General features: G+C 35.2%; 1 protein-coding gene, 1 long non-coding RNA gene and 1 pseudogene across 2 annotated transcripts; 1 reads left to right on the top strand and 2 right to left on the bottom strand.

Annotated features, from left to right (window-relative positions):
* Window positions 1–172: 172 nt before the first annotated feature.
* LOC139778092 (facilitated trehalose transporter Tret1-like) lies at window positions 173–7,389 on the bottom strand. The gene is made up of 6 exons (XM_071715878.1): window positions 7,251–7,389; window positions 5,257–5,440; window positions 4,869–5,040; window positions 4,259–4,531; window positions 3,065–3,373; window positions 173–1,379 (listed from the first exon to the last, which is right to left on the bottom strand). The coding sequence occupies exons 1-6, from the start codon at window positions 7,297–7,299 to the stop codon at window positions 957–959; spliced, it is 1,410 nt and encodes a 469-aa protein (XP_071571979.1). The 5' UTR covers window positions 7,300–7,389; the 3' UTR covers window positions 173–956.
* LOC139778099 (uncharacterized) lies at window positions 6,449–9,190 on the top strand. The gene is made up of 6 exons (XR_011719486.1): window positions 6,449–6,543; window positions 6,634–6,795; window positions 7,239–7,851; window positions 8,019–8,060; window positions 8,436–8,484; window positions 8,788–9,190. It is a non-coding gene; the product is annotated as an uncharacterized lncRNA (long non-coding RNA).
* A 62-nt stretch (window positions 9,191–9,252) lies between these two features.
* On the bottom strand, window positions 9,253–15,390 carry LOC139778082 (facilitated trehalose transporter Tret1-2 homolog; annotated as a pseudogene).
* Window positions 15,391–15,410: the final 20 nt, after the last annotated feature.

Here is a 15,410-nt window from a genome sequence, read left to right as displayed (position 1 = left end):
TCTAATAAGTACTTAATAGGTAGAAAGTATAAATGCGCTTAATATGTGTTTGTAGAATAACTGGGTAATACCAATAAAAATAATTCCAATGTCTTTAAAGGAATTCTAGTAGACATATCAAATTGGTAATGTTTTCGCTTGCGCACTTATGATTAAATCAACTCAACTCTGCTTAATCATTGTATATGTTTATTTGATGTGGTACGCTCTAAAGACGAGGTATCAGTACTCGACTTTAGTTGATATTAACTCATAAAACACAAACTAAATATAACATTTTTTGTTCCTCAAACCCAATTTGGCATGGAACTTCCCAATTATAATCTAAAACAACCGAAACAACGCATGTGTACAATACAACTAAAACAATGTCCTATAAGTCAGGATGTCTTAAAAACGTTATAAAGACAATTTTATAAGATAACTTCAAGAATTATAAGCTGTCCTTTAGATGTCCTATAAGACGTAACAATGCTCTTTGAAGAGTGCGCAATCATCAATTTGCCTGCGCACTCAACGTCGACGATTCTTCTTGATACGCAAGTAAGATATGAGACAGATTAGTCCAGTAACTTTAGGCAAAAATTCGATCAATCTTCGGAAAAATTCATCAAAGTGAGTCCTCACTTGGAATTTTTCCGAAGAGAAATCCTAAAGTTACTGGACTAGATAGAAATTTCGCATTCGTGGACCGTCATCGTCATTGCGTGGAACTATCACTACAGCGGTGAGACTATTTTCTCTTGATGTCGTTGCACGCGCGATAATACGTGATTGTCGAGTTACTCTGCTTCATTCTTCTCCGCAGTAAATAATATCAAATCTCTAGATATGTTATAAAACTTTATGCCACGAATTTTTTATAAATATACAATTTCTTTTTAAGTGTTTCGCGAATTCATCAGGTATTTAGCGTACACCATTCGTCAGGATAATCGAACGCGAATGTTCCCTCTTCACGTATTCGTTCCTTTCTCGACATTTATAGTCACTCCATTGAGTTCGTCCTGGATTTGCTGAAGTGTCTTGCCTTTCGTTTCGGGCAAGAACAATACCGTGAAAAAGATACTAAGGAAGCAGAATCCTGCGAACATCCAAAAAGTCGCGTACATGCCATGGAATGCCTTATCGAGGTTGCTAGAGAACTTGGTGGTGACAAAGGCCAAGAACCAGCAGACGAAAACCGTTATACTGGAAGCATTAGCCTTTACGTTCGAGGCGAACATCTCGCCCGTCATTGCCCATGGAATTGCACCCCAGCCTACGCTGAATGTGATAATGAAGATGATGAGTGAGACCACCGGCAACCAGGATATCTGCTTTACCACGTCGTCAGCGTGCTGTACTTCCTTCAGGTAGAAATATAAGCCCAGGGCAAACTGCAAAATAAATGCCTGTTTACACGACAAGCTCGTAATAAAAGACTTTTGCACTTAAAGTCAAAATTTGCATAACAAAGAAATTCAGTGCTATTGAACATGTTCGGTGCTAGAATTATTTTGATCTATGATGACACATCGTTATGAAAATTTTCCGATGTTTCTCACAATTGTTAAAATCATTAAACTCCCAGAGTACAGAGATATCTTCCAAAGTATCTAATAACAACGAAAAAAACAACTCGAATTTCAAAAGATCCTAAACGAAAGAATTTTTTCAACTCGTTTCTGCGTGTGTTATCGTACGCGCGTCTGCCTTCTGTCGCGCACAAATTATGTAATCGTTCACAGTCCGATGTATTCCATCCCATTCCATCGGAAAACGTAATAATGACCCGTATGTATAATTATGCTCTACCTTCCTCGTCTCGCATTGCAATGTACATCCGCGTGATTCGCTGTTATTACATTTCCTACATCAGGCAGACATTATCGAAGACGAGGACTTTACCGTGTCGCGCGTTTATCTTTATCCGATTTACAGAGAGAATCGTGACTCGATCCTCTTTGTCAGGTAATTAAGTCGTTTGCGCCGAGAATGATTTCCTCGAAGGTGAGATAAGTGATAAAAGAAGGAGTCATTAAATGCCGTAATTTGCGGCATTAGTAGCAAGTGTAATTATGAATGCCGATCGTAAACGCACGACCAGAAAATGCATTTAACGATCAGCATGAAATCAGTGAATATGAGAATTAATCGGCACGCGAAAATTCAAGCTAAATATGTACAAGTTATCGTCAAAAAATATTTATAGGATATGACTATCAGTATTAGATTAATATACATTACAAAATTTAATTCTTCTCTAATTTATCTCATTAACGCCACGATTACGATGCTTACAAAATAAGCTTCTGTTTAATCAAATTTAAATAAAGAATCTAATAAAAATTACAATTTTTCTTAGTAATATTAAGTATCTGATCTAAAATTTAATAGCTTTTTGTGCTTATTAATTAAACGTGATTTTATAGATAACGCGTTTAATTAATAATCTTGCAGAAATAAAATTTATTTTAATAATTTTAATAATTTTAATATAAATTCCTTGAGGTTTTAAAAACGACAACTCATGTCCACTCTAACAAACTGCTCAGATTCATCAATCTGTTGCAAGGCGACGAAATTACAACTCGTTCCATAAAACAGGTAGGAAATCCGCGTTGTGTCTATCACACACACTTTTAATTTCTGAATCAATTTGCTGTTTCTCAAACAAAAAAATAGTACGAGAACTTTATAAAAGCTTCAATGCAAGATATATTAAACACTAAGTCATATATTAATTCTTTTTAAACTATCACTTTTAAAATTAAACGTGTGTGTGTGTGTGTGTGTGTGTGTGTGTGTGTGTGTGTGTGTACATTGTATAATTAGTATTAACTCTATCGGTTATGCAATATTCTATAAATAATTGCAACTAGTTTCTTAGAAATATAAGGCTCGATATGATGGAACAAGCGTATACTTTCTATAATAACATATTTCTGATGTTTCTTTATATAAGATATTCTCTCTTGTATATTTCTTCTAAATTGAATACTATCAGTTGTTGTGCCTATATGTAATTATTTTAATTCATTGTTGAACAATTTCAAATCTAAAAACAGAGGCAATTACTCACCAAACTGATTGTCTCTCCAATGCTCGAGAAAACGAGAAGTATCTTTCTACCTGACCTGTCGACAACCACGGGTGTCACTATTGACGCTAGCACCTGCACGACTCCAATGACAATCGGCGCTATCTCCATTGGGACGAGACCTCCGGCAGCTATAAAGATATTTTGCATGTAGTACTGCACCACGGTGATACCGGTAAATTGCTGGAAGGTAACCATGAGACATGTGTAGATCAATGCCTTGAAGTTCGCTTTCACTTTGAACAGTTCCGAGATGCTGGCTTGATTCTTGAAAGCCTCGTCAAGTATCACCTGAAAAATCGAAAGCGAGACGAATTTATTAACCAATAAATATAAAAATTGGAGCGCGTAACAATTTGCCTAAAATATTCTGAAATAAATAGAATAATAAAACGACCAAATTATTATTAAGAAATAAACTTTCAATTAACACTGAAGCAAATTTGCTGTCCATTTATAATCGGATCTTGTAATTCCTCAAAATTGTATTCAATGTTAATTTCTTTTGCAATTACATTTTATTTTGTGACTGTTCCAACGCTGAAGCAATAGCTATTTTTTCTCGTGTAATATATAGTCGCGTACAACCTGCAGTTCTGCGAGACTCTGCACGTCAATTATAACTATCCTTCATTGTTGTTTAAGATCAAGGAACGGCAATAGCCGCGACCTCGTTTGTTTAACGTGATCTGACGGACAATATGTACTCGGATGCGTTTAGCAACGATCGAGTACATGTTCGTAACAGTGCAGGTAGCATAGCAATTACCTTGTCGCTCGAGAAATCAACGACACTGTAAACGGACACGTTGCAATTAGAAATTTATTAAAATAGTTTACACCGATCACATATTTTCCGGACAGAGTTTTTCAGAAAACTACATATTCCAACAACTAAAATTTCTTAACAAAAATGACCCGAAGAGAGGGTCGAAACGTACGCGAGTCCTTATATATTTAATTGTAATGATAGAGATTGTGCAAGAACAACTGTGCTTGGCTCTTATTGCCAAACTACAAAATATATATATTCTTAACAAAGAATTTGTAGAAGTTCAACTAAGAGTTGAATTATGTTTCTTTACTACTAAGAATTTTAAGATTTTGGGATTTTTCTAGATCGGTAGGTCTTATAAGAGAAAATTATATTGATTAATTATTACTTTGCTGACTTACCTGTATTTCATCGGCCTCCTTCTCGACAGCTGCTTCGGGTTTACTTCGGAGCTTTGCTAGAGATGCGATTGCCTCATCTCTGTGGCCTTGACTGAGGAGGTAGTACGGAGATTCCGGCATCATTGTGAAGCAGACGAAAAAGATCACCGGCAGGATGGCACATAGGATCCACAAGACCACGTAGCTAACGAATGGCCCAATAGAATAGGAATATAGGATACCGATCGATTCAAAGAGCGGGAGAAAAGAGCCTAACGCTCCCCTGATAGACGTCTGAAAAGATATAACAATAATTATATATAATCTGTTAGTTCGTTATTATATAACGAGCAATATAATTATTTTAATATTTCTTAATAAACAAAGACTGGAAATAGTATCATTATTTATTCCAGTTATGTTCATGGATCCTACGAAACAAGATAAATCTTTTTTGAATCGTTTGAAAACCCAGCAAAAAAAATTTATGAACAAATTGATTAGACGATACAATTTATACACATTAAATTAAGTACCAAATAATCGTCATATTTTACACGGAAGACAAAAAACACAATACCTTAAATACTATGCGTGGAAATGTTCGCACATTCATTCAAAATAAATTTACCTCAGCGATTTCGCCACAATACATAGGAAGGATTGTAAACGTGATAGCTATATTCAATCCAAATATAAATCGAGCGACATAAAGCTGGGCGATGTGATGTGCAGTGGCGACGAGTGTCCACCCAATTATAAACGGCACCATAGAAGATAGCAATGTTCGTTTACGGCCCCATCTATAGAAACAGAAGAAAATCACAACTTTTCATCGTCTTTAGTTCAGTCTTCGTTGAGAATTTGAATCTGATACGTGCTTTATTTCTTTATAAAGATTGGTTCCTTTCTTTAGTTTCAAACTTGGCTTGGGAAATAGGACGCATAGTTAAATTGCTATACCTATTTCGAAATTATTCGTGCTTGCAATTGTGAATGACTAATTTATATAACCATACTTGTCTCCGAGGTATCCCGCCACGAAGCTGCCGAAGAAAGCACCGACGGCCACCAGAGATCCTATCCAAGAACTCTGTTCGATGCTGATCGGCGACCCCAAAGGTCCGCCATCGTTTTGCAATTTAGGGAGGACTGGACTCGTCCACCCCTCAGCTGCACCGGCCGCAAGGACACATAGACTACCTGTGATTGTACAAAATTCCAGGATGTACAAAGTACCACGTTGTCAACGTTAAGTAATTGCTGGAATATTCGCAACTTCTCCTCGCGCTTAATTAACGTATTATCATTTAAACGTTTAATTATTAAACTTAGATGTTTATTTCGTCAAAAAGAAAACTCTTAAGGGAGATATCTGACTGTCTCGAATTATTGGAGGTTTTGCCGGCAGAATGAAGAGCGCACAGTTATAATAATGCGAATAAATGTTTAATATTCTAACTACTTAATAGGTACAATGTATAATTATTTAATAATGTTCGTGACACTGATAAAGAATAATACTTATGTCTTTAATGAAATTCTAGTAAACGTGTAAAGTAAACATATCTAATCCGTAATGTTTTCGATAATATCGCTTGCGCACTTGTGATTAAATCAGCTCAATTCTACTTAATCGCTGAATATATAGTATGTATATGTTTGTTTGATATGATCTTATCCGCGCTCTGTATTGAAGATGAGATAATGCTCTTTAGCACTCGATTAAAATTGAGATTACTTCATCCAACACAAACAAAATCTGAAATTATATTTTTTATTCGTCAAATGCGCGATTTGGCATAGAACTTCCCAATTACAATCGAAAACAACCCAGACAACAATTAAAATAATGTCCTGAAGACGTCACAAATCGGAACATCTTAAAGACGTTAAAAAGAAAGACATTTTATAAGATAACTTCAAGAATTATATGATGTCCTTAATTAAATCTACACTATATGACAAAACATGTTATATAGTAAATTTATACAACTTTGTTACAAAAGTTACAAAAAGAGAAGAAAAAATGATATGTAACATTTCTTTTCGTAACAAATTGTATACATAATATGTTTTGCTACATAATATATGCTTTGTTTTACGTATAGTGTAGACGCAACTTTACAATACTCTTCGAAGAGCGCGCAATCATTATTTTTCTTGCGCACTCAACGTTAACGATTCTTACGTAAGCAAGATACAAGACAAATTTATTCGCATTCGTGGATCGTCGGCATTGCGTGGAACTATCACTACAGCGGTGAGATTATTTCCTCTTGATGTCGTTGCACGCATGATAACACGTGATTATCGAGTTACTGATTTTCGTAAATTACTTTCTCATTGATAGCGTCTGACACAAGGTGATACTGATTATTATCTATTGTTTACAGGTTTACACAATTAATCCGTGCCAAGTATTATCGCGAATATACAGATGCACATAGATTATACGCGCCCTGAATCATCGCTTCGCAATGTGAAACACGAATATGCCACGAGATAACGTGAATAAGAAAAGGGCATGTTTGACACGTGATGCCTCATTTTTGATCGTGAGAAATTTCCAAATTGATAATTATTTTGATCTGTAACTATATCATCCATCAATCATACCATGCACATGCCGAACGATTTGACTTTTCTCTTATCGTTTAATCAGCCACGATAAGATTTATCTTACAACTTCAGATCACGTTATAAATCTATATACTTTATAGTGGAATTTATAAGGCTAATAACTTATAAATTCCAAAATAGAAATTTAAATATCAAATAATTAAAGTTATGCTTTTAAAACTACCAGCACAAATAACGTCTTCCAATACAGTTTTTAAGCAATTAAAAATAAATATACAATTAAAAATTCTCAGTTAAAATTTAATTATTTTAAAGAAATACATGAAAAATAGACTCGAACAAATAAAAAAAAACAGCATTTTGACAATGGATTAATATGATTTTTTTCCCTCGAGGATGTAACTCGCTTTATTGACAGACGCGGACTTACCCGCCGTAGCAGCCAGGAACTGAGGGAGCTTGGAACCTTTCTCTGTCATTTCTTCAAGACAGCGATGACCGACAGTGCGGGTCCTATCGCGTATGTTCAACTCTACGGATTCTCTAACTAGGAACTAGGATGTATAATACGCTGCCGAAGGAAAACTCACTGGTGCAGGATTGTATAGGTATAATCTTTATAAGAACGCTCTATCTGCTCATTGTCTCGAGTGGGAGTCATATTCTCTAACCGTCTCTCTCCCACTCATTTCTTTTGCCGCTTCTTGCAAAGCGCGATCTCAATCGCCATCGCTGCAGTGTGCAGTGGTGAGGGATGCAATGACCGACGTCTCAAGACCTAGACCCTGAAACAAGGCACCATGGTTAAGGTCGCGCGGCGTCATTAACGGTGTCTAGAAAATTTCCTCATCAAAAGAATGCCTTTGATCGAGACGAGGTTGTTATAAAAGAAAAAAGGAATACACCGGAATTTATTTCCGAATTTTACTCAGAATCTCGTTAAAATGCTGGGTTAAATCTAATTCGTGATTTTGATCATCAAAATGTTTGTGAGGGAATAAGAGTTCTACCAATTTACTTTAAAATAATAGGTAAGATAGTAACTTAATCTTTCCCAATGCATTCACATAATTATTCGTAATATCTCCTATGTATCAAGAAACTAGATTCAGCTTTATAATAAATGAGGCAATAATGACGCTAAAATAGCAGTCATATAGCGATAAAATTAATTAATAGTTATATTTCTTGTTTGTAGAAAAAGAACGAGAAGTTACTTGCAGACGAGCGAGGATAAAGGGTAATTGATTCTTCTAAAGAGTCGGGGCAGGCGGTGAAGCACTTGAAAACAAGTTCCGAATTTGCAAGTTACAGTGCTACCAAAATTGCCGTCGTGTAGTCGTTAAACTTTGGATATTGCTTCGTGGCAAATTCTAATAATTGTCTTCTCTCCGTATTCTCGCTGAAGAATACGTGTAAGAATAGTTTAATAAGTAAATTAGCGATGCATAGTCTTCACACGAGTGAATACGTGGATTACGCCGCTCATTGAATAGTATAACACATTCCATTAATCATGTTTTATGAATAAAAATTACACTTGTATTGTAGACATTAAATTACAAAGCTTAAAAATATTATATTTTGTTTATAAATCAATTTGTATTTTGTGCAGGACAATTTATCTTCAAGAATGATTAGATTTACTACAGTTATTTTAAAAAGTAAGATAATTTAAGTTTGCTTTTAATTAATAGTAATATTAATAGACTTTAATTAATAAATTATCTCTCGATCTCAATACAAATATAAGGTTGAGCATTAGAAATATTTAAATTAAAATGTTATCTAAATTTTCATCACATATCGCCACGATATCATAAAGCATTTATATTTGTATTGTCACACGCGTTAGAAATATTTAAAAATAATATACTTCACCTGATCTCATGCTCCTTCTTGATCAGCATGTTCGTCCATTCGTCGACGATCTCTGCTGCACATATTCATGATCCTATGCCCTCCAGGGTTATCCACGGCCCCTTTGATGCAGAAATCCAGAGACAGTTCCTGGATCCTGGAGCAGCTCCAGCGAGAGTGAATACACTCAGAATTTCAGCAAAGAGTATCTTCGCCTCTTCCCGCTTGAACCCTCAGTACGCGCTCCTCAAACTCGAATATGAATTCCACAAGTATTTGAGAAGTTTCGGAACGGAAGTCATCGAAGTCGTTGACGTACGTTCAGCATCCTCTAATTGTTCAATGACATAACTTAGATAATTAACGTGAATTAACTAATAATACAATGTTTATGTATTATTTCTTGAAATTAATTTGTTCAAGTAATTATAATAATTTATATTGTACGTAAATTATGTAATAATTATGTCTTCTCTAGATGATTAAATATATCGATAACTGTCTTGTTGATGTCAAGATTTTATTAAAAAATATTAGTTATAATAAAGTTACTTTATATTTCTCCCTCTCTCTTTCTTTTTTTGCACGTAATTTCATCGATTTATTGGCGTTTTAAAGATATCAAATTTAAACGATACTCGACATTCTTTTAAATTTCGATATATTTGTCGTCGTTGTTAATAATTACGTTTTTTTTCTATGCAGACGTATTACAAAATAACTGGTCTCTAATACGTGAATAAAAAAAACGCCGCAAACTTAATCTTTTTTGTTTTTTATTTTACTTTTACGCGCCACGTCCAACACACGCAATACTAAATCTTGATAAAATACAAGCAAAAGAGTCTTATTGTTGCTCCACGTTTCCTAATCACGGATCAAATAGGAACTTGCTTGAAAACGTAGGAACGTTTACTGGCACATCACACTTTTTTACGCTAGAAAACGAAGTTTATATATGTGCATATAATAATACGTAACCGAAGTATCGCAACCATATTTATAAATATGCATAATATGACTTGCATTATATGGAGAGATAAAAACCAGAGTGGTGTAAGTCAAATTTTTTTAAATATTTTCTCGTGTGCATAGATGCAATTTATATATTGTACAGATTGCATCTATGCACACGAGAAAATATTTAAAAAAATTTGACTTACACCACTCTGGTTTTTACCCCTCCATATACACTTGCATTATATAATTGCTATGAACCGTGTTAGTCATTGTGTAAAGGTTTTTGGAAAACAAGTATTTTTGGTTCCACGTAGAAAATAACAAAATTATCTCTGCGTACATATGATATATAAACAAAAATAGAATAGAATCTCCGTTTTACTCTTTCTAAATTTTCATTTATCGTTCACTTCATTTAAATCATCGAACCATTGTTCGTTAATTGATCCGTTTTCCGTTTTTTTTTTTGTGATTCAAGCAATATTAGTAACAGAATACTGAACAGTATTCTGTTACTAATATTGCTATAAATTTGGCAGTGGTATAGGCACGTATGTTATCCGCATTTCTCTGGTACTCTGCTTGATTCTTCTCCACTGTATAATGATAGCAAATCCCTAGATATGTTATAAAACTTTACCCTACGTATTTTTTACAAATATCTAATCACTTCAAAGTGTCTCGCGAATTCATCAGGTATTCAACGTATAGCATTCGTCAGGATGATCGAACGCGAGCGTTCTCTCTTCACTTCTTTGTCCTATTTTCGACGTTTATAGTTGAAGTCACTCCATTGAGTTCATCTTGAATTTGCTGAAGAGTCTTGCCTTTTGTTTCGGGCAACAGCAATACCGTGAAAAAGATACTAATGATGCAGAAACCTCCGAATATCCAGAAGATCACGTATTTGCCATTGAACGCTTCTTCAAGATTGATGGAGAACTTGGCCATGATAAAGCTCAAAAGTTTGCTAAGGAAAACAGTTATAGTAGAAGCTCTAGCCTTGATGTTCGAAGCGAACATCTCACCCATCAATGCCCACGGAATCGGACCCCAGCCTACGCTGTACGTGGCAATGTAGACGATAAGTGCGACCATCGGCAACCAGGATATCTGCTCTATCACGTCATCCGCGTGCTGTACCTCCTTCAGATAGAAATACAAACCCAGAGCACACTGCAAAATAAATTACACAACGATGCTCGCATAATAAATAGCTTCTGTTTAATCAAATTCAAATAAAGAATCTGATAAAAGTTAAAATTTTTCTTAATAATATTAAGTGGTACCTGATCTTAAATTTGATAGCATTTCGTGCTTATTAATTAAATGCGATTTTAAAGATAATCGCATTGCTTGAAATAAAATTTATCTTTATAATTTTTAATGAGATTAATATAAATTCCTCAAAGTGTCTTTAAAAAGTACAACGCATGTCCACTCTAACAAACTGCTCAAGTTCATCATTTTCTGTCACAAGGCGAAATTATAACTCGTTCCGTGAAACAGCAAACAAACGCAACGAGAAACTACATTGCGTTTATGGCTTCATGAATACACTAATTTTGAATACACTTGTCATGCAAATTTCTGAATGTATCTGCTGTTTATCAAAAGAGCAGTACGAACTTTCTAAACGTTTCAATGTTCACGATATATTTATAAGTACTAGTTCATAGTAATATAATCCTAATATTTTTCTGTAATAATATATACCTATATATTTCTCCTAAATTAAATACTATTAATTCTTGCACCTCTATTTAACGCAAAGTTTTAATGCTATTATTACTGATTTTTGCTATTAATTATCTTTGTCAGTGAGGCAGCATAAATTATTAAAAACAAAAGAAGACTTGACAAGATTCTCTTCAATTAAAATTCATCCCAGATTCAAATGGCAAATCTTTTTTTACTTTCATAAATGTAATTTTTTTAATTCATCGTTAATTATATATAATGTGGTTAAATCTAAAAACAGAAGCAATTACTCACCGAACTGATTGTTACTCCGATTCCAGAAAAAATAAGGAGCATCTTTCTACCTGATCTGTCGACAACAAAGGGTGTCACCATTGACCCTAATACCTGTACGACTCCGATGACAATCGGCGCTATCTCCGATGAGACAAGACCTCCAGCGGCGATAAAGATATTATGCATATACAACAGCACGACATTGATGCCAATAAGCTGCTGGAAGGAAACCATGGCGCATGTGTAGGTCAACGCCTTTAAATTCACCTTTACTCGATACAGATCAGATATACTGGCTCGATTCTTGAAAGCCTCGTCAAGTGTAACCTGAAAAATTGAAAGCGAGACGAATTTATTAAGCAATAATGATGAAAATAGAAGCGCAATAGTTTGCCTAGAATGTTTTAAAATAAATGAAATTATATAAAGGCCAAATTATTGCTAGGAGATAAAGTATTTGTCATTTGCAATCGGAGTTTCTACTTCCTCAAAATGATTTTTAACGTTAATTATTTCTGCAATTATATTATATTTTGCGATTGCTTCAACGTTGGAGCAATAGCTACATTTTCTTGTTTATTATATAGTCGCGTACGACTGAAAAAGCACCCTGCAGTTGTGCATAGCCAGTTATAATTATCTCTAACATCTGTGTGATATTGTCGTTTAAGATCCAAGGAACGGCATAAAACCTCGTATATCTGACGCGACCTGACGGATAATATACACTCGAACAAGCGTTTAACTACGACCGAGTACATGTTCGTAACAGTGTAGGTAGCATTAGCGTGGACTAATTTGTCACTCGAGAAATCAACGAACCCATAAACGGCTGTAATTAGCAATATTTATTAGAATAATTTATACTGATCGCATATTTTTCGTACCGAGTTTTTCATAAAATCAAACATATCCCGACAATTTAAATTTCTCAAGGGAGAATTATTAATAGGAGGTCAACAGAAAGTCGATTTGACTCTTTGCGCTTAAGAATCTTGAGATTCTCTTAGAAGAGAAGATTTTATGAAAGAAAATTATGCCTTGCTGACTTATACATACCTGCATTTCGTCGACCTCCTCCTGGACAGCTGCTTCGGATTTGTTTCGGAGCTTTGCTAGTGATACGATCGCCTCTTCTCTGCGGCCTTTACTGAGAAGGAAATACGGAGACTCCGGCATCATCATAAAACAGACGAAGAAGATCACCGGCAGGATGGCACAGAGAATCCACAAGATCGTGTAGCTGACGAACGGCCCAATAGCGTAAGAATATAGGATGCCAATCGTGTTAAAGAGCTGGAGAAAAGATCCCAACGCTCCCCTGACAGAAGTCTGAAAAGATATAACAATAGTTCGTTATTATATAACAAGCAATTCAATTATTTTAATATTATTTAACAAACAAAAAAGCCAGAGAGATTGAACAGTACAAAAATTTATACACATTATATATACGTTATACTAATTTTAATCATCATTTTTTAAACGGAAAACAGAAGAAAACATGATAGTGCTTGAAAACTCTGAGTGTAAATGGTTGTATCGCTCGTACATATGCAAAATAAATTTACCTCAGCGATTTCGCCACAATACATAGGGAGGATTGTGAACGTGATAGCCATAGTCAATCCAAGTATAAATCGGGCAACATAAAGCTGCGCAATGTGTCTTGCAGTGGCGACAAGTGTCCATCCAATTATAAATGGCACCAGAGAAGATAGCAATGTTCGTTTACGGCCCCATCTGTAGAAAAAAACAACTGTTTATCATTTGCCTTCGTCAAGTGCTTGAATTCAATACGCGCTTTACTTCTTCATAAAAATTTTCTTTTTTCTTTAGTTTTAACTTATAGATAGTCCTGCAAAATAGGACGCATAGTTAAATCGCTATTTTGCGAAATTATTCATGCGTGAAATTAAATTGTTAAAATATATCATTAGACTCGTGAAAATGTCAACAAATTAATAGACGGCGATACGAGTCAAGCGCGGTACGTGATGCGCAAGTAAAGAATTAATAGTTACATCATATACATATATTCTAACTTAATAGACTGCGAGCCGATTATTTGTCGGACTTGAATTAAATTGTTAATTTACGTAAACATACCTATCTCCGAGATATCCTGCCGCGAAGGTGCCGAATATACCACCGATAGCCGCCAGAGATCCTATCCAAGAACTCTGCTCGCTGCTGATCGGTGATCCCAAAGGTCCACCATCTTTTTCTAATTTGGGTAGGACCGGACTCGACCACGCTGCAGCCGCACCAACCGCGACGACAGATAAACTAGCTGTGATTGTACAAAATTCCAGGATGTACAAATAGAAAATACCAAGATAAATAATTGCTGGAGTATTTACGTAATTTCTTCTCGCGCTTAATTAACGTATTATTATTGTTTAATTATATATTAAAGCTGGATTTTTGTTTTGTTGGAAAGGATCGAAACTCTTAAGAGAGAGAGAGAGAGAGAGAGAGAGAGAGAGAGAGAGAGAGAGAGAGAGAGAGAGAGAGAGAGAGAGAGAGAGAGAGAGAGAGAGAGAGAGAGAGAGAGAGAGATATCTGTTTCGAACTGTTGAAGAGTGCACAATCCTCAATTTTTCTGCGCACTCAACATCGACGATTTTTTTCATTCACAAGTAAGAGATAAATAGAATTTTCGCATTCGTGGATCGTCATCATTGCGTGAAACTGTCATCACTACAGCGATGAGACTACTTATTCCCTCTTGATGTCTTTGCACGCACGAAAATATGCAATCGTAGAGTTACTAATTTACGCTGAATTTCGTAAATTACTTTCTCATTGATCGTGCTTGACACGAGATAATAGTCGATATCTATCGCTTACGCGATAGTATTAATACGAATTTATATAGATTCATACAGATACGCGCCCGAAATATCATCGCTTCGCAATATGAAATACGAATGTGCCACGAGATAACGTGAATAGATAAAGAATACTTGGCACGATGCTTTATTTTCGATGAAAAATTTGATTATTATTTTTCGGTAACTATATAATCTATCGATTATACCACGCACTTACTGAATGATTTGACTTTTCTCTTATCGTTTAATCTCAGCCACGATAATATTTATCTTACAACTGCAGATCACGTTATAAATCTATATACTTCATAGTGGAATTTATAAGGCTAATAACTAATAAATTCAGAAATAGAAATTTAAATATCAAATAATTAAAGTTATGCTTTTAAAACTTCCAGCACAAATAAAGTCTTCCAAAACGGTTCTTAAGCAATTAAGAAGAATTAATAAGCAATTAATAATTCTCAGGTTGAAGTTGAAGTGTTTTTAAAAAATACATATAAAGTAGACACCAATAAATAAAAAAAAGACAGCGTTTTGACAATGGATTAATTTGATTTCTTTCCCTCGAGGATGTAGCCCTTTATTGACAGACGGGGACTTACCTGCTACAGCAGCTAGGAATTGAGGGAGCTTGGAACCTTTCTCCGTCATCTCTTCGAGATAGCGACGATGGTCCTGCCACTGGTATGTTCAACTCCACTGTTTCCCTGACTGGAGTGTACAATACACCAAAAAGGAACTCACTATAGGTACAGGCATAGTCTTTATAAGAGCGCCCTATCTGCTCATTGCCTCGAGTGGGGGTCATATTCGCAATCTCTAATCGTCTCTACGTCTCTCTCCCACTCATTTCTTTTGCCGCTCCTCGCAAAGCGTGATCTCGATCACGGGTCGATCGCTGTCGCTGCGGCGATACAACGACCGATGTCTCAAAACCTAGATCCTGAAACGAG

Source organism: Temnothorax nylanderi, unplaced genomic scaffold, assembly GCF_030848795.1.
Source record: "Temnothorax nylanderi isolate EJ_2023f unplaced genomic scaffold, tnyl_v1.0 TNYL_tig0006_pilon, whole genome shotgun sequence".
Classification (NCBI taxonomy): domain Eukaryota; kingdom Metazoa; phylum Arthropoda; class Insecta; order Hymenoptera; family Formicidae; genus Temnothorax; species Temnothorax nylanderi.
The sequence above is the reverse complement of the archived record's forward strand: the minus strand, read 5'-3'. Positions and strand labels throughout refer to the sequence as shown.